This window comes from Balaenoptera musculus, chromosome 3 (assembly GCF_009873245.2).
Source record: "Balaenoptera musculus isolate JJ_BM4_2016_0621 chromosome 3, mBalMus1.pri.v3, whole genome shotgun sequence".
NCBI lineage: Eukaryota > Metazoa > Chordata > Mammalia > Artiodactyla > Balaenopteridae > Balaenoptera > Balaenoptera musculus.
The window spans coordinates 156,232,525-156,259,647 of NC_045787.1; the positions used below are offsets into that span (position 1 = coordinate 156,232,525).

At 51.8% G+C, this 27,123-nt stretch overlaps 1 protein-coding gene across 6 annotated transcripts in view; it reads right to left on the bottom strand.

Moving 5' to 3' along the window:
• NOTCH3 (notch receptor 3) overlaps positions 1–27,123 on the bottom strand; it is a 56,422-nt gene that overhangs the window by 18,156 nt on the left and 11,143 nt on the right. For 2 of the 6 annotated variants that reach the window (XM_036845774.1, XM_036845773.1), the window contains 18 exons: positions 26,006–26,161; positions 24,873–25,098; positions 24,266–24,467; positions 23,905–24,058; positions 23,341–23,525; positions 22,577–22,709; positions 22,233–22,490; positions 22,034–22,152; positions 21,035–21,600; positions 19,304–19,636; positions 17,158–17,312; positions 16,837–17,059; positions 15,855–15,939; positions 13,004–13,166; positions 11,574–11,926; positions 11,161–11,308; positions 7,606–7,703; positions 4,695–6,793 (listed from right to left, as the gene is read on the bottom strand). In XM_036845774.1, coding sequence (XP_036701669.1) covers positions 5,747–6,793; positions 7,606–7,703; positions 11,161–11,308; positions 11,574–11,926; positions 13,004–13,166; positions 15,855–15,939; positions 16,837–17,059; positions 17,158–17,312; positions 19,304–19,636; positions 21,035–21,600; positions 22,034–22,152; positions 22,233–22,490; positions 22,577–22,709; positions 23,341–23,525; positions 23,905–24,058; positions 24,266–24,467; positions 24,873–25,098; positions 26,006–26,161 — 4,604 coding nt within the window. In that variant the 3' untranslated portion in view covers positions 4,695–5,746. Of the gene's footprint in view, positions 1–4,694; positions 6,794–7,605; positions 7,704–11,160; positions 11,309–11,573; positions 11,927–13,003; positions 13,167–15,854; positions 15,940–16,836; positions 17,060–17,157; positions 17,313–19,303; positions 19,637–21,034; positions 21,601–22,033; positions 22,153–22,232; positions 22,491–22,576; positions 22,710–23,340; positions 23,526–23,904; positions 24,059–24,265; positions 24,468–24,872; positions 25,099–26,005; positions 26,162–26,611; positions 26,726–26,953; positions 27,106–27,123 lie in introns of those variants that run through there. The other 4 variants (XM_036845771.1, XM_036845770.1, XM_036845772.1 and 1 more) reach the window with 4 other exon arrangements.

Consider the following 27,123-nt stretch of genomic DNA (forward strand, 5'->3'; position numbering starts at 1 on the left):
TAGTGGTTATATGACTGTGTGCACTTGTCAAAACCCATCAAACTTTACACTTAAAGTGGATTCACTTTATTATATGTGAGTTATTCCTCATAAAGCTGAACAAAAATGAACAAATAGATAGATAGCTAAAAGATAGATGATAGATAGATAGATAGATAGATAAATTGATATACGATAGATAGATAGCTAAAAGATGATAGATGATAGATAGATACACAGATACATAGATACATGGATAATTGATAGATGATAGATACATACATACATACATAGATAATTGATAGATGGTAGATAGCTAGAAGATAGATAGATAGATAGATAGACAGATACATAGATACACAGATACACAGATAATTGTTAGATGATAGATAGTTAAAGATAGATATATACATAGATACATAGATATATAGATAGACACATAGATAACTGATAGATGATAGATAGATACACAGATAATTGATAGATGATAGATAGCTAAAAGATAGTTGGATACATAGATATACAGATAGATACATAGATAATTGATAGATTAGATAGATAATTGATAGATGATAGGTAGGAAGATAGATAGATAGATAACAGATAGATGAAGCTTGGGCAGGGTGTAGACAAGTCATACTGCAGTACCTTGGGACTTGCAATGGTGGAGAGCCTTTACCCCCCTAGGGCAGAAGGGACAAGGAGAGGGAACAATTATTCAGATTAACAGAGGGCAGCTGGATGGAGAGCACCAAAGCCACCCTGCAGGCAGGGAACCAGGGAAATAAATACATTCTACCCTCTAATCTCCCACCTGTGCCTCTCAATGGCCAAACCCAAGTGGAAGCAAGAGGACGCGAGAGTCCACTGATGCCCTCTATTCAGGTCATCCTCCCAGTGCACAGAGCAGAGTGGAGAAGTGTAAGGGTGTATCTGGAGGGGCAAAGAGCAGACACACAGCTGTACTATCATTGTCTTCTCGGTCAAGAAGTCACCTAGGATGTGAATGAAAATGTCCCCAAATCTTGTGGGTCAATGAAGTCACATGCACATGAATCTGAATCCCACTAGTTCATTTTTCCCAACCACTGATGCAGGCTTCCTGTTCCCCCACCTGACACCCCTCCTCCAACCATTCCAGGGAGCCTCCAGAGTGGAAGAGTCTCACATGTGCTTACAAAAAAGTTGGCTCCACCAGGTATGAAAGTGGGTTCACCCCGTGAGACACACATCTCCAACGCCCTGTTTCCATAGAGCCAGGGTTGCAGGATAAAGTGGACAAAGTGGGTGGGAAGAACGGCTTTCTCCTCTTTTGTGTAGCACTCAGGAAGAAGGATCTCCAAACTTGCTTGCACCCCAACAAATATTTCGGGTTTTCCTCCAAGAGTCTACTCATGCACGCAGCTAAGACGAACTTCTCTTGGGCCAAGGATTCAAGTGCAAAGAACTTATTTGAGAAATCATTCCAGAAATATCCAATAGGATCATTCCAAAAAGGAACATTCCAGAAAGTTCCCATGAGGAAGAGTAAGTTGCTACCATGGGCAACTGGGGCTCAATCCTGATGGACATCCTCTGAGAGTCTGTGGAACACACCTCAGAATTGCCCCCACAGAGGGGTGAGGGAGCTGGGGTATTTATCCACCAACTCCCATCCATCCCTCATTTTTTTTTTTTTTTTTTTTTTTTTTGGCCACGCTGCACAGCATGCAGGATCTTAGTTCCCCGACCAGGGATTGAACCAGTGCCCTCTGCAGTGGAAGCACGGAGTCTTAACCACTGGACCACCAGGGAAGCCCCCATCCCTCATTTTTGAGGGTTGTTCCTGGCCCACACAAGAGAAGTTCAGGTGTTTGCAGTCAGATGCTATCAAGCATGTACTGCAATGGTAAGACCCAAAGGGACAAGGGGGGCACCCCTATACATCCCCTAACTAGCCTGAAATTCCATAAGAGCAAGGAGTGAGCTCATATAATTCACCATTCTACTCCCAGCAGTTTGTCCAGGATTTGGCATGCAGTAAGTGCCCAATAAGCATATAGAGGATAAATGAATGAACATAAAATGAACTTGAGACAATAAAAGAGATTGTCCCAGGAGTTTGGGATTAAATATACACACTCACTACTATATATAAATAGAGGGAATTCTCTGGTGGTCGGTGGTTAGGACGCCCCGCTCTCACTGCCGAGGGTGTGGGTTCAATCCCCGGTCGGGAAACTAAGATCCCGCAAGCCGCATGGCGTGGCCAAAAAAAATTAAAAATAAAAATAAAATAATAAAAAAAAATAGATAATGAACAAGGACCTACTGTATAGCACAGGGAATTATACTCAATATCTTGTAATAACCTATAATGAAAGAGAATGTAAAAAAAAGAATATATATGTATATAAAATAACTGAATCACTTTATTGAAACTAACACAACATTGTAAATCAATTATATTTCAATAAAAATTTTTTTTCATTTTTTATTTATTTATATTTTTTATTTTTGGCTGTGTTGGGTCTTCGTTTCTGTGCGAGGGCTTTGTCTAGTTGCGGCGAGCGGGGGCCACTCTTCATCGCGGTGCGCGGGCCTCTCACTGTCGCGGCCTCTCTTGTTGCGGAGCACACGCTCCAGACGCGCAGGCTCAGTAGTTGTGGCTCACGGGCCTAGTTGCTCCGCAGCATGTAGGATCTTCCCAGACCAGGGCTCGAACCCGTGTCCCCTGCATTGGCAGGCAGATTCTCAACCGCTGCGCCACCAGGGAAGCCCCCAAAATTTTTTTTAAAAAGAGATTGTTCCATCTCCAAAGACTTAGCCAAAAGAGAGGAGGTGGAGTGAATATTTATTAGTTGTTTCCACAGAATTCCTACTTCTGCAAACCTGACAGCCCTTAAATTTACCCCACGCCCCAGTTCCAGAGCAGAAACTCATTGCTTTAAGAAATCAGCACATTCTATATCCCATTGCTATAGTGATTGGTTAGAGCAGGAGTGCTCAAAAGCAATTTTTCATTGCTTGGCAATTGGCAATATCTGGAAACATTTTTGGTTGTCACACTGGAGGAGGGGGTGCTACTGGCATCTAGTGGGTGAGGCCAGGGATGTTGTTAAACATCCTACAAGGCACAGGACAGCCTTCCACAGCAAAGAATGATCTGGCCCCAAATGTCAACAGTACCAACGTTGAGCAACACTAGGTTAGAGGATAAATATGCGACCCATTTGAAGTCAATACAAAATCAACCCCAAGACTAGAAGCTTCTCAGTTCTCTGGAATGTGCGATATGGTCTATGATCCTTGAACCTATTTTGCTAATACAGAAGGAGGGCTGGAGCTGTGGGAGTGGGAAGAGAAGTTGGGTTGAGTACCACGTGGAGCCTGAGAATGAAACTGATGCCCAGAGAAAAATCTGTAGAGATGAGGAACTCAGCCCTTGTTGACCTCATTTGAGCCACTAGCTCAAATCTCCCCTGAAGCCGGTCTTTTTTAGTTATATGAATTAATAAATTGGTTTTTGTTTGTTTAAGCCAGCTGGGTAGATTTTTTGTGTCACTTGCAACCAAGAGCGCTCCAGCTGATGGGGGGAGCCAATGAACATTAAATTCCTCCTTTCCTGTAGGACCTCAGTGTAAACACAACCTTGTCTTGGGGCACAATTATTTGCAAGACATAGCAACTCATTCAAGCTGGTATACGTATTTATTATACGGTGCAGCATTGTCTCTAAACCCCAAGGGAGCATGAAGTAGAGGTGAGATCCATGCAGAACCAGCATTAAGCACTTAGAAGGCAGTTAATAAATACCTGTTGATGTCAGTGGAATAAATGCTCAGTTAGCTGGAATTGATACTCCGTTTGGAAATGAGGTACTCCCTCCAACACTCTGGAGCCATTGGAGCGCTCGTCTCTGATTCTCCCTGCATAGCTCCAGTCTTCTGCTGTTTTCTCATCAGTACCCACCACCCCAAACCGGCCATCAATATTTCTCCACCTGCCTTGGCCTTAGAAACTCCACCAACTGATAGCTTTCTCAGCATCCCCATTTTTAAAACATTCTCAAGCAAGGGAATCTCGTTCAATTTAAGTCAGGTGGCCACCCCGGTCCAATCCGGGCAATCATCCATCAAAAGAGGAAGCAAAAGTGGCCGGCAAGCAAGCCAAATGGTTTGACCCCAAGATGAGAGCCCAAGTTTTTACCAACCAGGGTTCTTGGCCTCCTTAGTCAATAGAAATGGATCAGAGGCCAGACAAGAAATTCAGGCAAGGCTTTATTGGGACCCCTGCTGCAGCAGGGGGGAGCGAGAACGAACAGATTCCGGTGCTTGCTTGCTCCCCAAGGGTGGAGGTATGGGGTGAGGGTGGGTCCAAGGGTGGAGCCAGAAGGGTGGCTTTGGTGGTTTGCCCACTCCTTTGGTGTTGTGTGCAGGGGCCATGCATAGTATCCTGCTTTCTCTCCCAGCTCTTCAGAAGTGGCAGTTGGGTTTTTTTTTTTTTTGGTCTTTTTGTATCTTGTTGGCCATAATTTGCCCCAACTGCACATGCCCACAGTTATTTTCAGTCCCTTATAGTTTTTGTCTTTTGTTGCTCCAGGAGATGTTTGTCCAGGTGCAAGCACTGCAGCAGAGGGTCCCAGGTCCCAGCCTGTCTCAAAAGTTAGCGCTGAAGAGACAGAAACCCCACACTACCACCCCTCCCAACCTTACCTAGACACAGAACAATGACACTGAGTGCTAACTATTCCTTTATTAGGTGGTGAGGGGAAAGGGGGCTGTACAATGCAAGGCCTGGGGATTCAGCTACACAGGGACTGTGGCCAGAAGCTATATTACAAAAATAGCCTACAAATAACTTCTATTCTGCCCTGGGGCTGGGCCAGGGGAGTACCAGGAGGAGGAGGTGCCGTGCAGGCAGCTCCTTTCCTCCCTGCAGGCCCCTATTTACAGGGAGACAAAGTAAAATGCACATGTCTCCCCTGGTCCTCATATTCCCACCGGTCACCCCACCCTCCAGTTCCCAAAGGGAGGTGGCCCACACTCTGTGATGGGGGGCTTGGGGATAGGCTCTCCAGGCCAGAAGGGCACTTCCCCCAGCAAAGCTACAGAATAAGTTCCATCTGGAATGCAGTGAAGTGAGGGAGGTGGGGTGGGGAGGAGGCTCCCAAGTCTCACCCGACCCCTAGCCCCAGAGGGTTCGCCCAAGGGTGCCTACTTGGTACACACCAGGGTCGTGTACTCGGTACACAGGATCCCAGTCATGCCTGTGTACTTGGTACACAGAATCCAGCTTGGCCGAATGGGCCCACAGACTCAGCCCCACGGGGGCACTGGGGGGTTCGCAGGGGGCAGGGAGCGTCTCCATATATATATTTTGTAAAAAATAATAATAATAATAAGTTTGTTTAAATGAATTTGTTTCTATACAAAATGTAAAAAAAAAATAATAATAATCCACCTGTGTCAGAACATGAGTGAGAGAGGCCAGAAGAGGCAAGAAAGCAGGAGAGAATGGGGGGGTGAGGGTGGCCCCAGGAAGAGGGGAGAGGCAGGAGCATGTCCCAGACTCACCACAAGACCCAAAGGGTGGGGGTCACCCTGCACCCCTTATAAATAAAGGAAGACTGAAGCCCTAGGCTTGCGACCTGTCTTGGTCACACTGCAAGGAGGGTGGGGTGCAGGAGAAGAAATTAGAGAGAATGAAATGGACTAAAAGGGGAGAGAGAGAGGAAGCAGGATGGGGTGTCTCTACAGCCTCCCCAAATCTAGGAACCGTGGAGCCCTCAGGCCAACACTTGCCTCTTGGGGGTGACTTCAGGCTGGGACCCTAGCTGGGTCTGGGACTGAGCAAGAGGGCCAGGGACCGACAGGGGGAGCGGCTGGGCAGACAGTGTCCCAGCGGCCGTGGCCCCGGTGGCAGTGGCCGGGCTGGGCGTGGAGTCGGACCAGTCCGAGAGTGAGGGAGGTGAGGGGCTGGCCCAGTGCTCGGGGGACTCTGGGGATGGGGTCAGGTAAGGGTGCTCGCTGGGGACCCGCAGGAAGCGGGCCTTTGGGGGGCTGCTGTGAGCCCCAGCTGCGGGGAACTCATCGCCATGTCCTGGGGCTGCCAGGTACGGTGGGGGCCGCTCCTGGGGGGACACGGGGTTCCCGGGGTTCAGCAGCTGGGGTCCCGGGGCCAGCGGCAGCAGGAAGGAGGGACCTGGCGGGGCAGGTGGGGGCAGCCGGGCCCAGTCAAGGGGGACAGCCACGGGGTTCAGCAGGCCCAGGCTGAGCACACAGCCCCCGGGGGGCTGGCGCCCGAGACCTGCCCGGCCCGCGCCACCAAGCTGAGCCAGAGACACGGCTGTGGCCGTGGCAGCCGCGTAGGGCCCCTCGAGGGGGAAGCCGCCAGGGGACGCGGGGGGGCCACCAAAGGGCCGTGGGGAGTCCAGCGAGTCCACGGGCGAGAGCGTGACGGAGCTCTCGGCCAAGGGCCCCGGGCAGGCCAGGGTCAGCTTCTTGCCCCGCCCCCGGGCGCCCTGAGGCCCCAGCCCCGCCTTCCCAGGAGGCCTCCGGCTCTTCTTGCCCCCGGACTGTGCCACCTTGAGGCCTGGGAGGAAGGCCCCGGGCGGGCAGAGCAAGGGCCCCAGGCCGTGGGGGCCAGGGGGGCTACGGGGCCCACTGGGCTGGTCTAGCAAGCGCACGATGTCCTGGTGCAGCCGCTCCTGGGCCACATCCCGGGGCAGCCTGTCCAGGTGGTCTGTGATCTCACGGTTGGCAAAGTGGTCCAGCAGCAGCTTGGCAGCCTCAAAGCTGCCCTCCCTGGCGGCCAGGAACAGCGGAGTCTCCTCCTGTGGCAGCCCAGAACCCACAAGATGTCAGGGTCACAAGAGTCAGGATTAATTTCTGGCTAACATCACAGAGGCCTCCTGTCTCTGGGGGAACCTGAGAGCTAAGAGTTCATACTCTCCAGCCAGACAGACCTCGGTCGGAATCTCAGCTCTGCTGGGGAAAACTGGGCAAGTTCTTTCCTTTAAGCCACATTCATCCAGCACCTACTAAGCTTCAGGCCGCAAAAGCCAGGACCAGGGTGAGGAGAGTGAAGCACTCGCCTTAGGCACAAAATTTAAGGGGTCGTCAAAATAAATGATATTTTAACGAAAAAATTTTAAATTAAGATTAATGCAAAAAGAATCCATAATGAATATAATTTTGGAAATTTTAAATAAGGATGGAATCCAACCCCGCACCCCTTTGAGCCTCACTCTTTCATCTGTAAAATGAGAATAATACCACCTTGCAAGGGTTTTTAAACAACAATCATAACATCTACCTTTTATTGAGGATGTGCTAAAGCACTTTATAAAAGCTTTAGCTCACTGAATCCTCGAAAGAGGCAATGAGGTGGGTACCGTTGCTTCTCCATTTCGAGGATGACAACAGAGGTTCAAAAGAGTTAAGCAACTCGCCCAAGGTCACCCAGCAACTGCCATACACTTCCTCCTCTGATCCACTATTGAAACCCCTTGGGCCCAAATCCCACACCTGAAAGCTGGCTGCAGGCAGGGTGAATGCGCCCACTAGCCTACCCCAACCTGCTCTCTGCCACCTGTGAAAGCTGTGCCAGGGCTGACTCCCAGGGGGGCCAAGGGCTGGGGCTCACCTTGCTATCTTGCATGTCTTTGTTAGCTCCATTTTTGAGCAGGGCCAAGGTGGCCTCCACGTTGTTGACAGCTGCAGCCCAGTGTAAGGCTGATTTTCCTGGGGGGGAAGTGAGGGAAGGTCAGGGTCAGGACCAGGCTCATTTGCTGGCCCCCCAACAGCAGGGGGACAGAAAATGTCTAGAATATGGCCTGGGATGGGGGGAGGGTAGGCCTGCCACGAGTATCTGAGTAACTGTGTTTGGGTCCATGTGTGTGCACACCTGTAGATGTAACTCTCCATATACAGGGGGTACTATGTGGACCTCATTCAGTTGTACCTAGAGCTGTGCTGTCCAATGCAATAGCCACCAGTCACATGTGGTTCTTTAGTTTATGTAAATTAAAATTACAAAAAAAAAAAAAAATGGAGTTCCCTGGTGGTCTAGTGGTTAGGATTCCAGGCTTTCACTGCTGTGGCCTGGGTTCAGTCCCTGGTCGGGAAACTGAGATCCCACAAGCCGCACAGGGCAGTCAAAAGAAAAAAAACAGTAAAATAAGTTAAATTAAATTAAATTGGTGCCAAGACCATTTAATGGGGAAAGGATAGCTTTCTCAACAAATGGTGCTGGGACAACTGTTATCTCCACGTGCAAAACAATAAAGTTGGACCCCTACCGCACACCATATACAAAAAAATAATTCAAAATGAGTCAAAGACCTAAATGTAAAAGCTCAAACTATAAAACATTTAGAAAAAAACATAGGAGTAAATCTTCATGACCTTGAATTAGGCAAAGGATTCTTAGATATGACACCCAAAACACAAGCAACCATAACAAAAACAACAAAAATAGATAAATTGGACATCATCAAGATGAAAACTTTTGTGCTTGTAAGGACACCATCTAGAAAGTAAAAAGAAAACCTACAAATATATTAAACCTACCATATGTTTGATAAGAGACATACCTAGACTATATGAAGAACTTCTACAACTCAATAATAAAAAGACGAATAACCCAATTTAAAAATGGGCAAAGAATCTGAATAGACATTTCTCCAAAGAAGATACACAAATGGACAATAAGCATGTGAAGAGATGCTCAACATCATTAGCCATCAGGGAAATGCAAATCAAACCACAATGAGATACTAAATCACATCCACTAGGAAGACTAGAACAAAAAGTCAGATAATAGCAAGTGTTGGGGAGGATGTGGAAATACTGGAACCTTCATACACTGTTGGTAGGAATGTAAAATAGGGCAGCCACTGTGGAAAACAGTCTGGCAGTTCCTTAAAAGGTTAAACAGAGTTACCATGTGACCCAGCAATTCTGCTCCTAGGGATATACCCAAGAGAAATGAAAACATATGTCCACACAAAAAATGACACAGGACTGTCCATAGCAGCATTATTCATAACAGACAAAAATCAGAAACAACCCAAATGTCCATCGGTGGATGAGTGGATAAACAAAATGTGGTATATCCATATAACAGAATATTATTTATTCACTAAAAAACAAAAAAGAAATAATACTGATACACGCTACAACATTTGTAAACCTCAAAAACATCGTGCTAAGTGAAAGAAGCCAGTCAAAAAAGACCACATATTGTATGATTCCATTTATATGAAATAACCAGAATAGGCAATCCATATAGAGAGAAAATACATTAGCGGTTGCCTAAGGGCCGGGAAGACGAGGGGGATTGAAGGGGTGATGGCTAAGAGGTGAGGGCTTCTTTTTCAGGTGATGAAAACATTCTAAATTTTATTGTGATGATATTTGCACAACTATGTGGTTATACTAAAAACCATTGGATTTTATACTTGAAATGGATGAATTGCATGGTATCTGAATTATATGTCAGTACAGCTGGGGGTTTTTTAAGTAGGCAAAACAAAGGTTAAAACATTAAATGAAAAAAAAACATTTAGTTCTCTGTTCACTCCAGCCACATTTCAAGTGCTTGACAGCACATACCAGTGGCTACCATATTGAACAGAACAGACTAAGAATATTTCCATCATCACAGAAAGTTCTATTGGACAGTGCTCTTCTAAAGCCGTATTTCCCAACCAGGGGTGATTTTCCTCTAAGGGGCATTTGGCAATGTCTGGAGATATTTTTGGTTGTCACAACTGAGAGGTGGGGTGCTATTGGCATCAGTGGGTGAGGCCAGGGATGCTACTTAACATCCTACACTGGATAAAGAAGATGTGGGACATATATACAGTGGAATATTACTCAGCCATAAAAAAGAACGAAATAATGCCATCTGTAGCAACATGGATGGACCTAGAGATTGTCATACTGAGTGAAGTAAGTCAGGCAGAGAAAGACAAATATCATATGATGTCGCTTATATGTGGGATCTTAAAAAATGGTACAAATGAACTTATATACAAAACAGAAATAGAGCCACAGATGTAGAAAACAAACTTATGGTTACCAGGGGGACAAGGGGGGAGGGATAAGTTAGGAGACTGGGATTGACACATACATACTATCATACATAAAATAGATAACTAATAAGGACCTCCTGTACAGCACAGGGAACTCTACTCAGTGCTCTGTAATGGCCTAGATGGGAAAGAATCTAAAACAGAGTGGATATATGTATCTGTATAACTGATTCAGTTTGCTGTACACCTGAAACTAACACAACATTGTAAATTGACTCTCCTCCAATAAAAATTTTAAAATAAAAAAAAAGTTTTTTTAATAAATAAATTTTTAGGGCTTCCCTGGTGGCGCAGCGGTTGAGAATCTGCCTGCCAATGCAGGGGACACGGGTTCGAGCCCTGGTCGGGGAAGATCCCACATGCCGCAGAGCAACTGGGCCCGTGAGCCACAGCTACTGAGCCTGCGCGTCTGGAGCCTGTGCTCCGCAACGGGAGAGGCCGCGACAGTGAGAGGCCCGCGCACCGCGATGAGGAATGGCCCCGCTCGCCGCAACTAGAGAAAGCCCTCACACAGAAACAAAGACCCAACACAGCCAAAACTAAATAAATTTTTAAAATAAATAAATAAATAAATAAATTTTTAAAAAATCGTTCACTACACAGGACGGCCCCCACCACAACGAATGATCCAACCCCACATGTCAATGTTGCTGAGATTGGGAACCCCTGCTCCAAAGGATGTTTCTAAGAGTCCGAGTGTGTCTACAGCTGTATGAGGTTCTCTAGACACAAGGGCAGGTCACTGTTGTGCAAGCAAGCCACCTCCAGGGACGGAGCGGCCCTCAACTATAGGTCTGGCAGATTTGCAAATTTATTACACCAGTTGTCCAGCAGATGGCACCAGAGTAAGTTCTTCTAACAAAACAGATGGAAGGGAAGTGTCTTGGGAAGGGCACCTTTTCCTGAACCACTGCCACACAGTATGGGCTAATGGGCGCCTTTTTTTTTTTTAATGCATGAGAGTGTAGGTCTATGTTGAAACCCTGTTATGAGTACACGAGTTTCACTGACTGGGTGTCAGTGTGGGTGTGAGTTCACACCAACAGTCAGGGCCCAGATGACACCCTCTCAGCCCCCACCCGCCACTACCCCCCACAGCCTACCGAGTTCATCCACAGCATTGACGTCAGCATGGCTGGCGATGAGCTCTTCCACCATGCCCTCCACTGCCAGGCGGGCCGCCAGGATCAGTGCTGTGGAGCCGTCTGCCATGCGGGCATCCAGGTCTGTGGAGCGGTTCCGGATGAGAATCTAAGGGAGACGGGGCGCAGCAGGAGGAGTCATGGCAAGAACAAAGGGACAAGAAGCACCTCTAAGCCCCCTGAGGACCCCAACCAATACACCCCATGGAACTGATTAGGTTCAGGGAATAGCTTCTTGCCAGAAACTATACTCCCATATATCCCCATCTTACAAATGAGAAAGATGAACTCTGAAAGGCAGAACCAGGGCTTGAACCCAGGTCGGTCTGAGGCCTGTCCCAGCTCTGAAGTCCAAAGAGGCGAGCCCATCTCACCTGGAAAACGCCCTGGGCGTCAGCAGTGACGGCTGTGTGCAGCGGGGTGCGGCCTGAGTGGTCCTGGGCATTGGTGTCTGCCCCAGCATCCAGCAGCCGCTTGGCCGCGTCAGCCCGGGCATAGCGGGCAGCCAGGTGCAGGGCCGTCTCACCCGTGCGGTCGGTCCGAGCCCCAAGCTGCGCCCCCTGGCAGATAAGGTCTGAGATGATGCTGGCTGACGTGTCTTCTGCCTCGTCCTCCTCAGCTGGGATTGCTTCCAGGGCCCCCCCGCAGAAGGAGGCCAGCATTAGCGGGGTGAAGCCATCTGCAGGGACCAGGAGTGTGTCACAAGGGAGGTGGGCACAGGGCCTTTCTGGGGAATACGATTGAGGGCACTGCATTAGGAGGAAGTGGGACATGTGGAAACACAAGAGGGAATGGCAAATCCTCCCATCACACACACACACACCTGTGTCAGGTGCCCCAGAAGCCAACCCAGGATGAGGATTCATGGGCATGTGATTTGTCACAGAAGGGCTCCTAGGTAGTAGGGGACACAGAACGAGGGAGGGAGGAAGTCAAACAAGTGTGCAACCTTGGGCAAATGCCTGGAGAGTTATTTCAGCCTGATCCCAAAGGGGGACTGTGGAAGCTGAGCTGTACCCCAGAGTTGTAATCCAGCTTGAGTCAAAGGAGCTGAGCCTTTCATACTCCTGCATCCACTGGTTAGGAGCTGCCCCCAGGGACATAAAATACCAAGCACCTCAGGCCCCGGTAACCTGAAGGGCTTCAAAAGAGAGCCATAGGTCCTGGTCATTGGGAGCAAAAGCAAAACAGAGCTGGGGAAGGCATATCCCAAAATGTGGCAAAGACAAATCCAAGAGGATCCAGATAACATGGTCTGCTATACTCTTCATGAGCATTTGCTCTTGTTTCCCTTAGGAGGCTACTTGCACCCCATTCTCCATCCTCAAGCCCTCGATAAAGCCAAATCCTTCCTTCAAGGACAGGAATATAGCTCAGGCCTGTCAATCTGCATATTCCAGGCCCCAGACCACACTGATTGGTTCAGGAATGGGTATGTCCATCCAATCAGAACTCATCCTGGCACTTCTGCTGGTACATATGGGAAAAAGGTTTTGTAAGGCCTGTCCCACCTGTAGCTATCAGTGCCTGCAGGAAAAAGCCTACTTGGGCTGTGGAGCCAAGAGGTGGTGAGTCCTGGATCCAAATGTGCCTGAAGCTTCCATTTACAAGAGCCAGTAAATCCCTTGTTTTACTTAAGTTAGCTTGAGTTGGGCTATTAAAACTTACAACCAAGAGTCCTGATTAACACACACCCCCACAGACGGACACCCAGACACACCCAGCTTTCCCCAGAAACAGACCCAGATGCAACGTCTCATGAGTAGGATGGATAAAGGGCATCCTGGAGGGAGGGATGCCTGACCTGGACCACGCACGTTGACATCCATGCCATCAGCATCTGCATCGCCCTGTGGTGGCGTCAATGCCATGGCTGGTGCCACACGGATGTCGGCAGCAACCAGGTGGTGCTGAGTCCACTGGCGGCAATCCACAGCATCCTCAGCTCCCACACCAGGCTCCTCTACCTGGAGGCACAAGGACCCAGGTTCTCACAAGGGATTGGGAGACACAGTTAGAGGGACGGTCTGGGCATTCCCACAGGTTTCTCTCATGGAGATGCACACATGGCCCCAAGAAACCATTAACATCCTGCTTCTTTTACAGATAAGGAAATGGGAAATTGATGTACTGGAGTTCAGAGAAACTCATAAGAGGAAGGACTGGGATTTTAATCCGGGTTAGAAGGGCAGAGGGTCTGGGAACCCACGGTAGTGATCAAGGAAGAGACACAGAGGGGACTTCCCTGGCGGTCCAGTGGTTAAGACTCCGCACTTCCAATGCAGGAGGACGTGGGTTCAATCCCTGGTCAGGGTACTAAGATCCCACATGCCGTGCAGTGCAGCCAAAAAATTAAAAATAAAATAAATAAAAAATTTTTTTAATTTTAAAAAAAGGAAGAGACACAGAGCATAACACCTGTCAGCACACACCTGTCTATACGCTAGATAGGAACATACCAAAAATGAAATTAAGAGAACAATTCTATTGACAACAGTATCAAAAAGAACAAAAAACTTTAAAATTAAATTCAACAGAAGAAATGCAAAACTTGTGTTCTGGAAATTCCAAATCACTGGTAAAAGAAATGTGGGAGTAGAGGGATCCTGCAATAATAATAATTCCCAGTATTGGGACTTCCCTGGTGGTCCAGTGGTAAAGAATCCGCCTTACAATGCAGGGGATGCGGGTTCGATCCCTGGTTGGGGAACTAAGATCCCACATGTCTTGGGGCAACTAAGCCCGCATGCCACAACTACTGAGTTCTCACGCCTCAACTAGAGCCCACGTGCCACAAACTACAGAGCCCACGCGCTCTGGAACCCACGCGCCACAACTACAGAGCCCACGCGCCCTGGAGCCTGCGCACTACAACTAGAGAAGGGAAAAATCCGCACGCCACAACTAGAGAGAAGCCCACGCACCGAAACGAACAGCCTGCGCACCGCAGTGAAAACTCCCGCCTGCCTCAACGAAGATCCCGAGTGCCACAACTAAGACCTGACGCAGCCAAAAATAAATATAAATAAATAAATAATAAATAAATCTTTAAACAAAATAATAACTCCCAGTATTAATCTGGGAAAGGAGTGAAAGGTGAGAAGCAGGGAGTTGCCCTGGATACCACGTAGGCTCCCACCTGCTACCACAAATAAGAACGTGAGGTATCGGGACCGAACAATCACACACAAATGTATTGATTTACCCTCAGGAGTCTAGCACCTGGGCCCCTCAGAGGAGCTCAATAAATTTCAGACTCATGGTCCAAAAGGGAAGAATGATGTTATGAAAACAGGACAGAATATCCCTAACTAGCCTGCCTGGGCATCTAACAGCCTGCACCAAACACAGAGCCTGATCAAGGCAGACCTGAGCTTAAGGACCCAGGTGGGGAGTTGAATTTCATGAAAGGGGAGAGCCAGGTGATGGACAGCTAGCCAGATAGGGCCACGGAGGATGGGCCAGCCTTCAATGTGGATTCAATGTCTGACACTGTCACTTAGTAGGCTTGTGACCCTAGGCAAATCACATTAGAGCTCTGAGCTTCTCATTGGTAAAATCAGGATGATGCAATCATTCCGCAATGCTAAAATGCCATCATAAACATTCTGTACCATATACTTAACACCCACTTTTGGATGAGAAAGAAAAAAAAAGCCTGGGGCAAGCAGATTTCTTTAGCTGTCAATTGTAATAGATGTCTTCATTTCAACAAACATTAAAACATAGGCAGGGGAGGGAATTCCCTGGTGGTCCAGTGGTTGGGACTCCACGCTTTTACTGCCGAGGGCTGGGGTTCAACCCCTGGTTGGGGAACTAAGATCCTGTAAGCCGCGCAGTGTGGCCAAAAAAAAAAAAGAAAACATAGGCAGGGGAGAGGCAGCTAAGAATGGAGGTAAGTATCAATAGCTACTTTATAGCATCCTCATAAAGATGAAATAAGATGCTTTGTGTACATTCAAGACATTCAGCACGTGTCAAAGTAATGCTAGCAGGAGCCTGTTATGAACTGTGCTCCCCAAAAATCATATGTTGAAGGCCTAATCCCCCAACATGACTATATGTGGAGACAGGGCCTTTAAGGAAGTAATTAAGGTTAAATAAGATCATGAGTGTGGAGCCCTAATTCAACAGGACCAATGTCCTAATAAGAAGAGGAAGAGACGCCAGAGTTCTCTCTCTATGCACATGCAGAGGAAAGGTCACATGAGGACACAGTGAGAACACACTCTACCTGCCAGGAGGAAAGCCCTCACCAAGAACCAACCCTGCCAGCACCTTGATCTTGGACTTCCACCCTCCAGAGCTGTGAGAAGATAAGTGTCTGCTGTGTGAGCCACCAGTCTGTGGTATTTCATTATGGCAGCCCTAGCGGACTAAGACAGGGCCCGTAGCTGTGGCCCCAGGACAGGAAAAGACCAGCTGGCGGTGCTCTCAGGCTGGGCACGCTGGACTAAGTTGGATGCAGCAGAGAGAAAGCAGAGTCACTGTCTGGGCCAGGGGATCCCCTCTGGAAAGATGCCAGGAGCAGGATGGGGTGAGTGCTGTGACTGTTCTCCAGAGCCAGGGACAGCAGAGATTTTCCTGGCTCTCCCACTGACCATTGAGCCCCAACCCAGGACCCTGAGGGCAGGGGTCAGAGGAGGGGACACAACCTTCAGTCGCTTGGCCTCCGGGCACTCTGTGTCCATCCAGTCTGTGGCCACCTCTCCCATCAGACTCTCACCCTTGGCCATGTTCCTGTTGGGGGGGAGGAGGGAGGGGACAATGGGTCAGTAGGGGCAGGGTGCAGGGTCCAATGAGGGGATGCAGGATGTGGTCAAGGTTGCAGGGGGTACCATCAGGGGTTGTGATGGGTGACGGCCAGGGTCTTAAGGTGGAACTGGGGAAGAACAGGAGTGGGGTCAGAGGTCAGAGCAGTAGGCTGTGGGACAGGTGAGGGTCCCAGGCATATAGCAGGGGTTATAGAAGATGACGTCAGGGGTCATGGAGGATAGAGTTATCCTCGTAACAGGTGAGAGATGTAGCCAGGATCAAGGAGGTTGTGGAGAGGTGCCAGGGGTCACAGGGTGACAGGAGAGGGGTAAATTCATGGATTAGGTCAGGGTGGGGTTGGAGTCTCGAGGGACAGGCCAGGGAGTTGGAGGTGAAGCCCACGGCCAAGGCCAAGATTGAGGATCGTGGGGAATGAGCACTGAGTTGGGGTGGAAAGGGGGTCAGAGGTGAGGTCAAAGTCAGGGTGTGTTAGAGCCAGAGGTGATATTGGGGGTCATAGAGGATAGGGTCACGGGGCCAGCAAGGGATTGGGATGCAGACAGGGATCACAAGATCAGTAGCCATGTGGGAACAAATTTTGAGTATCAAGGTGAAATCTGAGAAGCTGGGGTCAGGGTAGAGTCAGAGTAGGATCTGAGTGAGGGAACTGGATCATAGGAAATGGGGCCAAGGGTCACGCATCAGGGGTGATTCCCAGGGATTATCGAGTCAGTGGTCAAGGGGATGAACACTGGGGTCCAGGCTGGAGTCTGAAGGTAGGGTCAGGTAGGGGTCAGAGGTCAAAGTCAGGTCAAGGTGGGCTCAAGGGCTCACAAAGCCCCACAGTCAGGGACAGGGAATGGGCTGAGTCAGGGTCCTCACTTCATGCCCAGAGCGTCTTGGCCCACGGGTTCCCGCCGGCCCTTGTGGCCAGCTGCAGCATCCTTGTGCAGCGCGAAACCCTCGGGGAACCAGAGGGTGCTGTGCTCACGCTTGCGGCGGGCCACCATGACGCCCAGGACGAGGATGACCAGCAGGAAGACGGCGCTCGCAGCCAGCAGGGGCAGTAGCGGCACGCTTGGCTCTGGCAGCTCCAGCGGTTCCCCTGCGGGCAGGAAGCAGGGGGTCTCAACCAGGGGCCAAGGCCCACCCCACCATGGGAGCCCCGGTTCCACCCTCATCACCCGCCAGGCTGGCCCTCACCCCGTGCCGCCCGCAGTGGGTACGGGAAGTCAAGGCGCTCCACCGCTGACAACGCTCCCAGGTAGTCCGCCGCGCTCTGGGCGTCGGGAAAACAGTGGTCATTCTCAGGCGACTGCAGGCACAGACGGTTGTCAATCTCCAGCATCACCACAGAGCTGCGGGGACACAACAGAGGGACAGACAGACTCAGCAGGCACTCCTACAAGCCCTGCACCATGCCCCACCCCCCCTCCCCTGCACCATGCCCCACCCCCCCTCCCCTGCACCATGCCCCATCCCCCCTCCCCTGCACCAGGCTCCAGCATCTCTACTCACCATGTCACCACTGCCCCCTATCTAGCATCCAACTCCACCACAACCCCAAAACCAGTCTTTTTTTAAATACACTTACTATATATTTGGTGATATTAAGGATATTTATTTTTTTAACTGTGATCATGGTATTATCGTGTTTTAAAGAAGAGAGCTTATTTTTTACAGAAACATACTGACATGTCTACGTATGAAATGACATGCTATCTAGAAATTATTTCAACATAACATGGGCACTAGGACAAATTGAAGGGACTATGTATGAAATAATAATGGCCATATGTGTTAATTGTCAATGCTAGGTCCTAGGTACCTAGACGTTCATTACCCTGCTCTGTTTTTGTATATGTTTAAAATTCTTTATCAATTCCCAAAACGAGTCTTGCTGTGGCCACCAGTGTCCTCTGAGCCATGAATCCAATGGTCATTGTTTCCATGTCAACTTCTCCTTTATCAGGCTGGTGCATCCATCTCCTGCCTGCTATGAGCATTGGCTTCTAACAGTTGACAGCTGCCTCTCTGGCCTCAGCAAAGTGGGGATCCCTTCACTTGGGAGGTGACACTCCTTAGGGAAGCCTTCAGCCAGGGATTGGCTCATGTGGGGTGTACAAAAGCTGGCCCTCCTGTCTCAAGGTGGGACCAACTTTGAGGTGCTACTCACCCTCCAGAGCTCTCCAAGGGATCAGGCTGAGGCTGGACCCTGGTTGAGGCTACCTCCTGCCTCAGTTCCTCCCCTGCCCCATCCTACTTCCCTCATTCCCTGTCTACTGAGAGCACCTTTCCAATACATCACATGTATCTGAATCTCCATCTCAGGCTCTGCTTCCAGGAACCCAACCCTCCAAACATTTTCCTTCTTTGGGATGCCCAGTGCCCTGAGCCCTGGCTCTCCTTCTGTCTCCGGCTGCTCCTTCTCCTTCTCTTTTCTGAGCTGATTTCCTTCAACCAATCCTTAGGACTCAGTGTCCCCAGATGATCCTTCTGTCCCCACATCTCTCCCCACTTCTTCGTGTCCCTCCCATGGCTGCAATGATTGCCAAACCCTTTTTGCTTTCTTCTCTCAATCTTCCGACCCCAACTGCCTCCTGAGGGTCTCTCCGAGACCCCCAGATCCCTCTGGAAGCCCCAAAGTAACCCCTGGTTTTCACCCTGTGTCTTCATCTTGATGAGACCACTTCCAGCAACTCAGTCACCCCAGCCAGGGACTGGCACATCCATCAACCATCCTCGCCATCTCCCCCATCCCAGCCATACCCAGTCAGAGGCCCTGCCCCTCATCTCTAGCCTCCAGCCCTCCTCCCTGTGGCAGGTCCCACTCTGCTCAGAAGCCACATCTCCCTTCTGGCCCCTCTACCAGGCCACCAGCAGGAGAGTTCTATATTTTCTATTTCTAAAACAAACAAACAAAAAACTACACATGCCCTTAAACACTCTGCTATACCCCTGCCTCTCCAGAAGGAAACAGCGCTAGACCAGGGGCTATTCTGTTCCCCCAGAGGACCCTTGCCCATGTCTGGAGGCATGTTGGGTTGTCACATCTTAGGGGAGGGGAAGTGCGCTGCTTGCATCTAGTGGATAGAGGCCAGGGATACTGCTAAACATCCTACAGTGCACAAGACAGGACAGCCCCTCACAGCAAAGAGCGATCCGGCCCCAAATGTCAATGGTGCCGAGACCGAGATGCATGTATTGTACGACGCTGTATATATTGCCAAGAAGGCTCTCCCAGATGTTAAGGGAAGTAAGTGCACAAGACCTGAGGAATGGTGCCCCTTCCCACGCCCGGCCTAGCGTCTGCGTGGACGCCATGGCTCCCCCGGGGGGAGTCACTCACCCGATCACCTCAGGGGCCAGCTCCCGCCGGTTCCGGGATTCGGAGCCAGGACCAGGCCGGTGGTAAGGGAAGACCATAGCCTGGCCGTTCTCGTCCAGACGGAAGCGCAGCGAGGTGCGCAGGATGCCGCTGAGCCGCTGCAGGAAGTCGGCGCTGGAGCGCAGCAGCTCCTCCGGCGGCAGCAGCACGGTGAGCACCAGGACGCCTCGGGCCAGCAGAGCTGGCACCTCACCCGCACAGTCCAGTCCATCCCAACCGCACTCCTCTGTGTTGCAGCCCTGATCGCAGCGGCCGTCGGCAAAGTGGTCCGCGCAGTACTTCTCATACACCGGGCTGGGGACAGAGAGGGGCGGGGTCAAGGGAGCCTCCAACTCCGCTGCACGCAAACACCGCAGAGCACCCGGACTCTGGAGCCAGCGCAAGCGCAGAGAACTGGCATGTATCCACGTGCTTGTGGAATGTATCAGGCTTTCTGCAAACACAGCCATTGCTTTGTAACTATCAATAAGTCAATAACTACTGAGAGCCACCTGTTATGTGCTGGGCGCTACTGTAGGCTCTAAGGATATGGCCCCAACATAAATCCCTACCCACGTGGATCTGGCATTACAGTGGGCGGAGACAGATATTAAAGGAGATGAATGAGCAGAACATACAGCATTTCGATCACACACCAATAAAGGCTAAATTTAAACACACACACACATCTATATGGAATTAAATGCTAAGGAAAAAAATAAGGCTGAGGGTGGGTGGCCAGGGAGGAGCTCACTGAGAAGGTCATTGTTTGAGCAAAAACTTGAAGGAGGTGAGGGAGGAGCCATGTGGCTTCCTGAAGGAGAGCATTCCAGGCAGAGGGAACAGCCAGTGCAAAGGCCCTGAGGTGGGGCCAAGCCTGGGGAATCTGAAGAATGGAAGAAAGGCCAGGGTGGCTGGAGCAGAATGAGCAAGGGGGAGAGTGAGGGTGGGAATGAGGACAGGAAGATAAAAGTAAGGAAAGGGTTCCAGGTAGACAGAGGAACACACAGAGGGTCACAGAGAGCAGAGCACAGGGATGGACAGATGAAATGCATAGGACAAATAGACAGGGCTCATGAACAGACACAGAGAACGGCAGAAGAGGGGCAGGAATAGGCAGGAGCATGGACAGATGGATGGGCATATAGAGGGGCAAAAAGGGTGTGTGAATGGACAGAAGGACAGAGAGAAGAGGCACACGGATGAACAGGTGGGGCACAAAGATGGACAGATGGGGCACACAGCTGGACAGACTGGCATAGGGACAGACAGATGGACAGATGAGGTCCAAGGATGGACAAGCAGGTGTGCAGACAGACAGTTGGGTGTATAGAGGGACAAAAGGAATTCATGGATGGACAGAAAGACAAACAAACAGGGCATAGGGAGGGACAGATGGAGTACAGAGGCAGACAGAAAAACAGACAAAAGGAGCACATGGATGAACAGACAGGTGGGCACATTGATAGACAGGCAGGGAACAAGGATGGACAGACAGGGCACAGGAATGGGAAGACAGACAGACAAATGACAGATGGATGGGCAGACGGTACACCAAGAAACAGATGGGTCAAGTGAAGGGACAACCCAACAGACAGATTAAGGATTGACTGACAGACCAAGGCAAACGGAGGGGCAGATAGAGAAGCAGGGCCCATGGATGGTCAGATGTGACACATGGACAGACAAGACACAGAGTGAGGACCGGCTCACTTGCAGGTGCGCTCCCGGCCGCCTGCGCGGCAGTCGAAGTTGTCATAGAGGCAGGCGGGCGAACTGCAGGCGGGGTCGCAGCGGCTGTTGTTGAAGAGGAGCCAGCACTGCAACGCCGCGCACTGCCGCCAGGGGTCGCTCACGCTCAGCGAGCAGTCGCCGCCGTCCCAGCCGCAGCCTGGGCTGTTGCACTCTCGGTCACATCGCTTGTCGCCGCTTTTGGCCTCGCAGGCGGCTCTCGGGCAAGACGGCTCCTCGGGGGCCTCCGGCACCGCTGCAGGTATCTCACAGCGCGGCCCAGCCCAGCCTGGCGCGCACGCGCAGCGGAAGAAGGGCGCCAGCGTCTCCGGGCGGCAGGAGCCCCCGTGGAGGCAAGGGGAGGTCACGCAGCTGGCATTGGCGGCTCCCAGTGGCGACCCCCGGGAACCCCGGCAGGCGGGACCCGACAGCCCCGGGGGACAGGCGCAGCGCGGTCCACGGACCGTCTGCTGGCACGGGACGCCCACCGGGCACTGCAGCTCCCAGCAGGAACGTGCCACCCGCTCGCAACGCGGGCCCCAGAACGGCTGTGGGTTGGGTGGGGGGAAAGGAGAGAAAAAAAAGTGCGGGGGCAGGGGATGGAGGGAGAGAAGGGGAGGAGACAGAGAGGAAGGAGGGAAAGAGAAATGGAAGGGTGGAGGGTTGAAGGGGGAGACAGAGGGGAATATGGGGGATCAGGACTTGGGAAAGGTTGGACCTCCAGTCTCCCCAGGTCTGGCTCAACCTCTCCCTCTTCCACTGGAGCCCCACCTTGTAGGTAAGCCCAGCCTTCCCCAAGAGGCCACAACTCCAAATTCCAGAGGGACACACACACAAACACACAACCTCCAGGTAATTTCAACATTTCCCAGAAACCCCTTCCATCTTACACCTCTTCTCCCCTAAAGCCACACCCTCCCATGAGGGCATGCTCCCACTCCTCTCCCAGAGACCTTGATGTGAGTGTCCAACCCCACCTACCGGGACACAGTGGCAAGAGAAAGTCAGCGCTCCCCCAGAGCCGGGGCTGGGATGGCACTGGCCTCCATGCTGGCATGGCTGCGACTCACAGGCAGACAAGACAGTCTGACAGTGGGGACCTGGGCAAGCAGAACACGTGGATGAGCCACAATGGGGAACACAGGCAGGATCGCAGGCCAGCCCCCTCTCCCATGCTTACCTGTGAAGCCGGCATGACAAAGGCAGTGGAAGCCCCCACCTGGGTCCTGCAGGCAGTCCCGGGTATGCGCCGCATGGCAGGCACCTGGACGACACTCATTGATGTCCGCCTCACAGCGCAGGCCGGTGTATCCCGGGGGACAGGTGCAGCGGAAGCCACCCACCAGGTCCACACAGGTACCATTGTGCAGACACCGGGGGCCCGGGTCCAGGGGTGGGCCTGGGCCACAGTCATCCTCATTAATCTCGCAGAGCACGCCTAGGGGAAGGGGGGGACGGGGAGCAGTCAGGAGTGGTCAGAAACCCAGCCTCCCGTCCTGTCCCCCAACCCTGACACTGGCCTACCCAGCGTTCCTGGAGGACACGAGCAGAGATAGCGGGCCACAAGGTCAATGCAGATGCCCCCATGCTGGCAGGGCTGGGAGGCACACTCGTCCATGTCTTCCTCACAGTTGTCACTAGTGTAGCCAGCTGGACACTGCGGTGGGGGTGAGGCAGGGACCCACTCAGCCCAGAGAGACACAGGTACTCGCCATGAAGATACAGAGACTCCCAGTGCAAAAGGACACATACAGTCATCCAACACACAGAGACATGCCCAGTGTGCAGAAACACACACACACCCAGTACATGGAGACACACCCAGTACATGGAAACACACCCAGTACACGGAAACACACCCAGACATGGGAGGACACGCAGGCACAAGGGCTACAGATACACTCAGTGCAAAGGGACACACACAGTACAAATGCACAAGACAGACCCACAGGAGAAACACCCAGATACCCAGATACACACGAGACACACACAACCAGAGATGCACATTCAGACACTGGCACATGCATTCATACCCAAAGAGACACCATGCACAGAGACACACATAGATATGTCCAAGAAACAACCAAAGACAGAAGTACACCCAGACAGAGACACCCTAAGATCTACCCAGAATGACACCCACAAAGATATAACCAGAGTCACAAAAGCAAAAACGCAGACATGCCTAGAGAGAGACACCACACCAGGCTATAGACACACAGAAATGTGTAGCCAGACCCACCCAGGAGTGACTAGCTCCCCCGTCCCCTCCACTGGGCGCTCCTTACCTCGCACACATAACCTCCCATGTAGCCCCGGCAGGTGCCCCCATGCTGGCAGGGCTGGGCCAAGCAGGGGTCCACCTCCCGCTCACAATGACTGCCTGTGTGGCCCTCTGGGCACACGCAGTAGTGGGAGCTGTCCTTGTCCACGCACTGCCCACCAGCCTGACACAGCTGCTCCATCGGCACCCCTGGACAGAGGAGAGCAGCGTCAGGCAGGCTCCCTCCTCCCGGCCCACATCATACTCAGCACCACCCAACACCCCCAACTAGCTTCAGTCACCAAGGTCTCACCCACACTCTGTCAGGTTGTCACACATCCCCTGAAAGTGACATACACACACCTTCGAAGCTCATGCCAGCTAGGTCACACACAGCGCTGCAGACATCCAGGTCGTCTCATGGCGATAGACATACACACCATCCTTGTCCTGGCCAGCTGTCACAGAGTCACATATCCCCACCATGTCTACATGCTCTGTTGCACTCTCATTCGGCTCACACTAGCAGGAAGTATGTGCATACACACCCTCCCAAGCCCCCCAAACCCAGTCACGCGCACCCCCTCACCGATTTGGGCTGCGGCCTCTCTGCAGGGTAGACTCTGGATGTCACAGAGGCGGCCGCTCCACCCCGGGGCGCAAAGGCAGTAGAAAGAGGCCCCGGTCCGGGCACAGTGGCCCCCATTCTGACAAGGCGTGCGGCTGCACCAGTCTACCAGCGTCTGGAAAGGAAGGCCACGGTGTCCGCTCTTGGGGACCCTTGAAAACGGACCCAGCTTCTCCTCCAGAGTCCTGGGCAGGCTCCAGAATACCTCTCCAGATTCCTCCCCCAGGATCCAGGCAGGCTTCCCAATCAGAGTACCCAGCAGGCCCCTCCCTCAGACTATCCTTCTAGACTCCTCCCCCAAGACACCAGTGACCCCGCCCACCTGGCACTGCGCGCCGGTGAAGCCTTCAGGGCAGGCACAGCGGAAGCCGGGGTGGGAGGCAGTGCAGACGCCCCCGTGCAAGCAGGGTCTCGAGAGGCAAGGGTCGGCCTCATGTTGGCAGTGTGCGCCAGTGTAGCCCAGGCGGCACAGGCAGCTGAAGGAGTTCACACCATCCACGCAGGTCCCGCCATTGAAGCAGGAGCTGGAGGGAAAGGAGGAGTGCGTCAGGCCCCGCCCCCTCGAAGGCCCCACCCTCCCCCATGGGCCCCTCCTAGCTTTGAGTGGGAAAACCCCTACCCCAAGGAGAAGCTGCAGTCCCAGCAGAGGCCCCTCCCCGTCCTGTCCCTTAGCCCCGATATACCAGGTACTTCTGGGCTACGTGGAAGCCACGTGGAGACCCCACCCTGGTCTGGCCTGGCTCCCTCAGGGATCAGGGTACCTAAGGTGACCTCCCAACAGATGGCCTGCCCCTTCCCGGACACTAACCCATCAGGCATCAGAGTCCTGAGGTGGGTGCCAAGCCGAGGACTCCCCTTGTCCCCACTCCTCAGGTCCCGCTCCCCATCCGATGCCAGGGCCCCTGACTCCCAGGACAGGCCCCACCCACCTGGGGCTGCAGTCAGGTAGGTCCTGCTCACAGAGGAAGCCTCCATAACCCGGCGGGCAGGTGCAGGTGAAGGAAGCCACGTGGTCTGTGCAGGTGCCTGGGCCGCAAGGGCTGCTCAGACACTCATCCACATCTCGGGCGCAGCGGGGGCCAGCAAAGCCAGGTAGGCAGAAGCAGGAAAAGGAGCCCACTCCATCCTGACATGAGCCACCATTCAGGCAGGGGTCTATGGTCAGAAAGGAGGAGGTCTGGTCACACACCTCGCCCCCTGTCAGTCCAGCCTGACCTGGCCATGTCTTGTGTAGAGGGGGATTAGGAGAAAACCAGGCTTAATTGGGAGGGGCACATTTGGCCAGGGGGATCAAAACTCTGTCCCCTCTGTGGCTTCACCCCCTTCCTTATCTGGAAACCTCGCCTATGTGGAAGGGGGTAGGGGTTGGAGAAGCCAAAAAAAGGTCCCTTTGAGCTGCCAAGTACTAGTTGTGTCTGCTCAAGTCCTGGGCTCGGCACAGGAGGTCTCCTCCAGACCTGGACTAGCCAGTAAAGTGGCCACTGACCACATGTGGCTCTTGAGCCCTTGACATGTGGCTGGTCCAATCTGAGATGTACTGTAAGCATAAAATAGACATCAGGTTTCAGATTGTGAGGACTCAGTATGAAAAAAAAAAAGAATGTAAAATATCTCAATAATTTTATATTGATTATACTGAAATGATAATATTTTTATGTATTAGGTTAAATAAACCTGTTTTTGTTTGTTTTGTTTACTTTTTAACGTGGCTATTAGAAAAAATTTAATTCATATGTGGCTTGCATTATTTGTCCATTGAACAGTGCTCCTGGAGACTCACTAGGGGCCTGTTATCTCATACTTTACACACAATCCTAACTTGCTTGCTGCCAGAGGCAATCTATATAGGCTTCAGAGTCCTCTCCCAGCTCATCCCTCTACTTGCTGCATGACCTTGGGCAAGTCACTTAACCTCTTTGGGGCCTCAGTTTTCATGAGCAAAATGGGGAAAGTAAGATAACTGTGAAGATGAAATGAAAACACAGTGCTAGGCACATGCATGGGCTTCATGAACCTGTTCCCTAGGTCAGCACCCCTCCCCCAAGAGCTCCCCTGAACTCACTGGGGTCACAGTCATCGATGTCCTGATCACAGGAAGGGCCACTATAGCCCTCGTGGCAGGTACAGCTGAAACTCCCTGCCAGGTTGGTGCAGGTACCATGGGGACCACAGGGTGAGGGGCCAGCACACTCATCCACGTCCTGCTGACATCGTGAGCCTGGGGGTGGGGAGTAAAATAACACACCGGGGTAGAAGGCGCAGGGTAGGGTCTGAGGGTACCTGGCACTCAGGAAGAACCTGAAGGCTGAGATGGATGAAGGCAAGAACAGTTTGCCTCTGGGCATTTTGCACACACTGTTCCAGAACTGCCTTCTCCTTGTTTCAGAGGGTGGTGAATGCATTCTGTGACTGAGGTCTGCTCCTCCAGGCTGTCCCCAAAACTCTCAGCCTGATTCCTAGCTCCCCCAACCCCATAGCCCTTCCTCTTCTTCTGAACTGACCACATAGGCTGCAAGTGTCTGTGTCTAGCTCTGTTTCTTCCCAGAAGGAAGCTCCCCTAAAAGGCAGGGCCAGGAGTGACTCCCTCTCTGGGTCCCCAACATCACCCAGTATGGGGTAGGTTGCAAAGGAGATGAGGCAGAGGAAGAGGAAGAAGCAGCTGATGTACCTTGCCAACCAGGGGGGCAGGAGCAGACAGCCAGCTGGCCAGGGGCAGACTCACAGTAGCCCCCATGCTCACAGGGATTTGGGGTGCAGGGGGACAGCAGCTCACACTGATGGCCTGTAGTGGGCAGGCAGAGTGAGACAGTCTTGAGAGATTCCATTTTCCCATCTCCCCCCAAGGTCCCCACCTTGATACCCACTTCCCAAGCTCCTGGGTAGGGGTGGGAGAGGAAAAAAAAGTGGGGGGGGGTATAAATGTAGAGAAGGAAGGGAGAATGGAACAGAAGGGAAATGATAAGGAAGAAGGGAGGAGGCAGCCCTGGGGAGGGAAAGTGGGGACACGCACCCTGGACACCAGGGGGACAGGTACAGCGGAAGCCCGTTCCATCACTGGTGCAGGTGCCGCCTGCCCAGCAGGGATGGGATTCACAGGCATCTCGAGCGAGGCTCTGACTGCACTGAGGGCCACTCCAGCCAAGCTCACACACGCAGCGGAACCTGAAGGGGGAGGCAGTC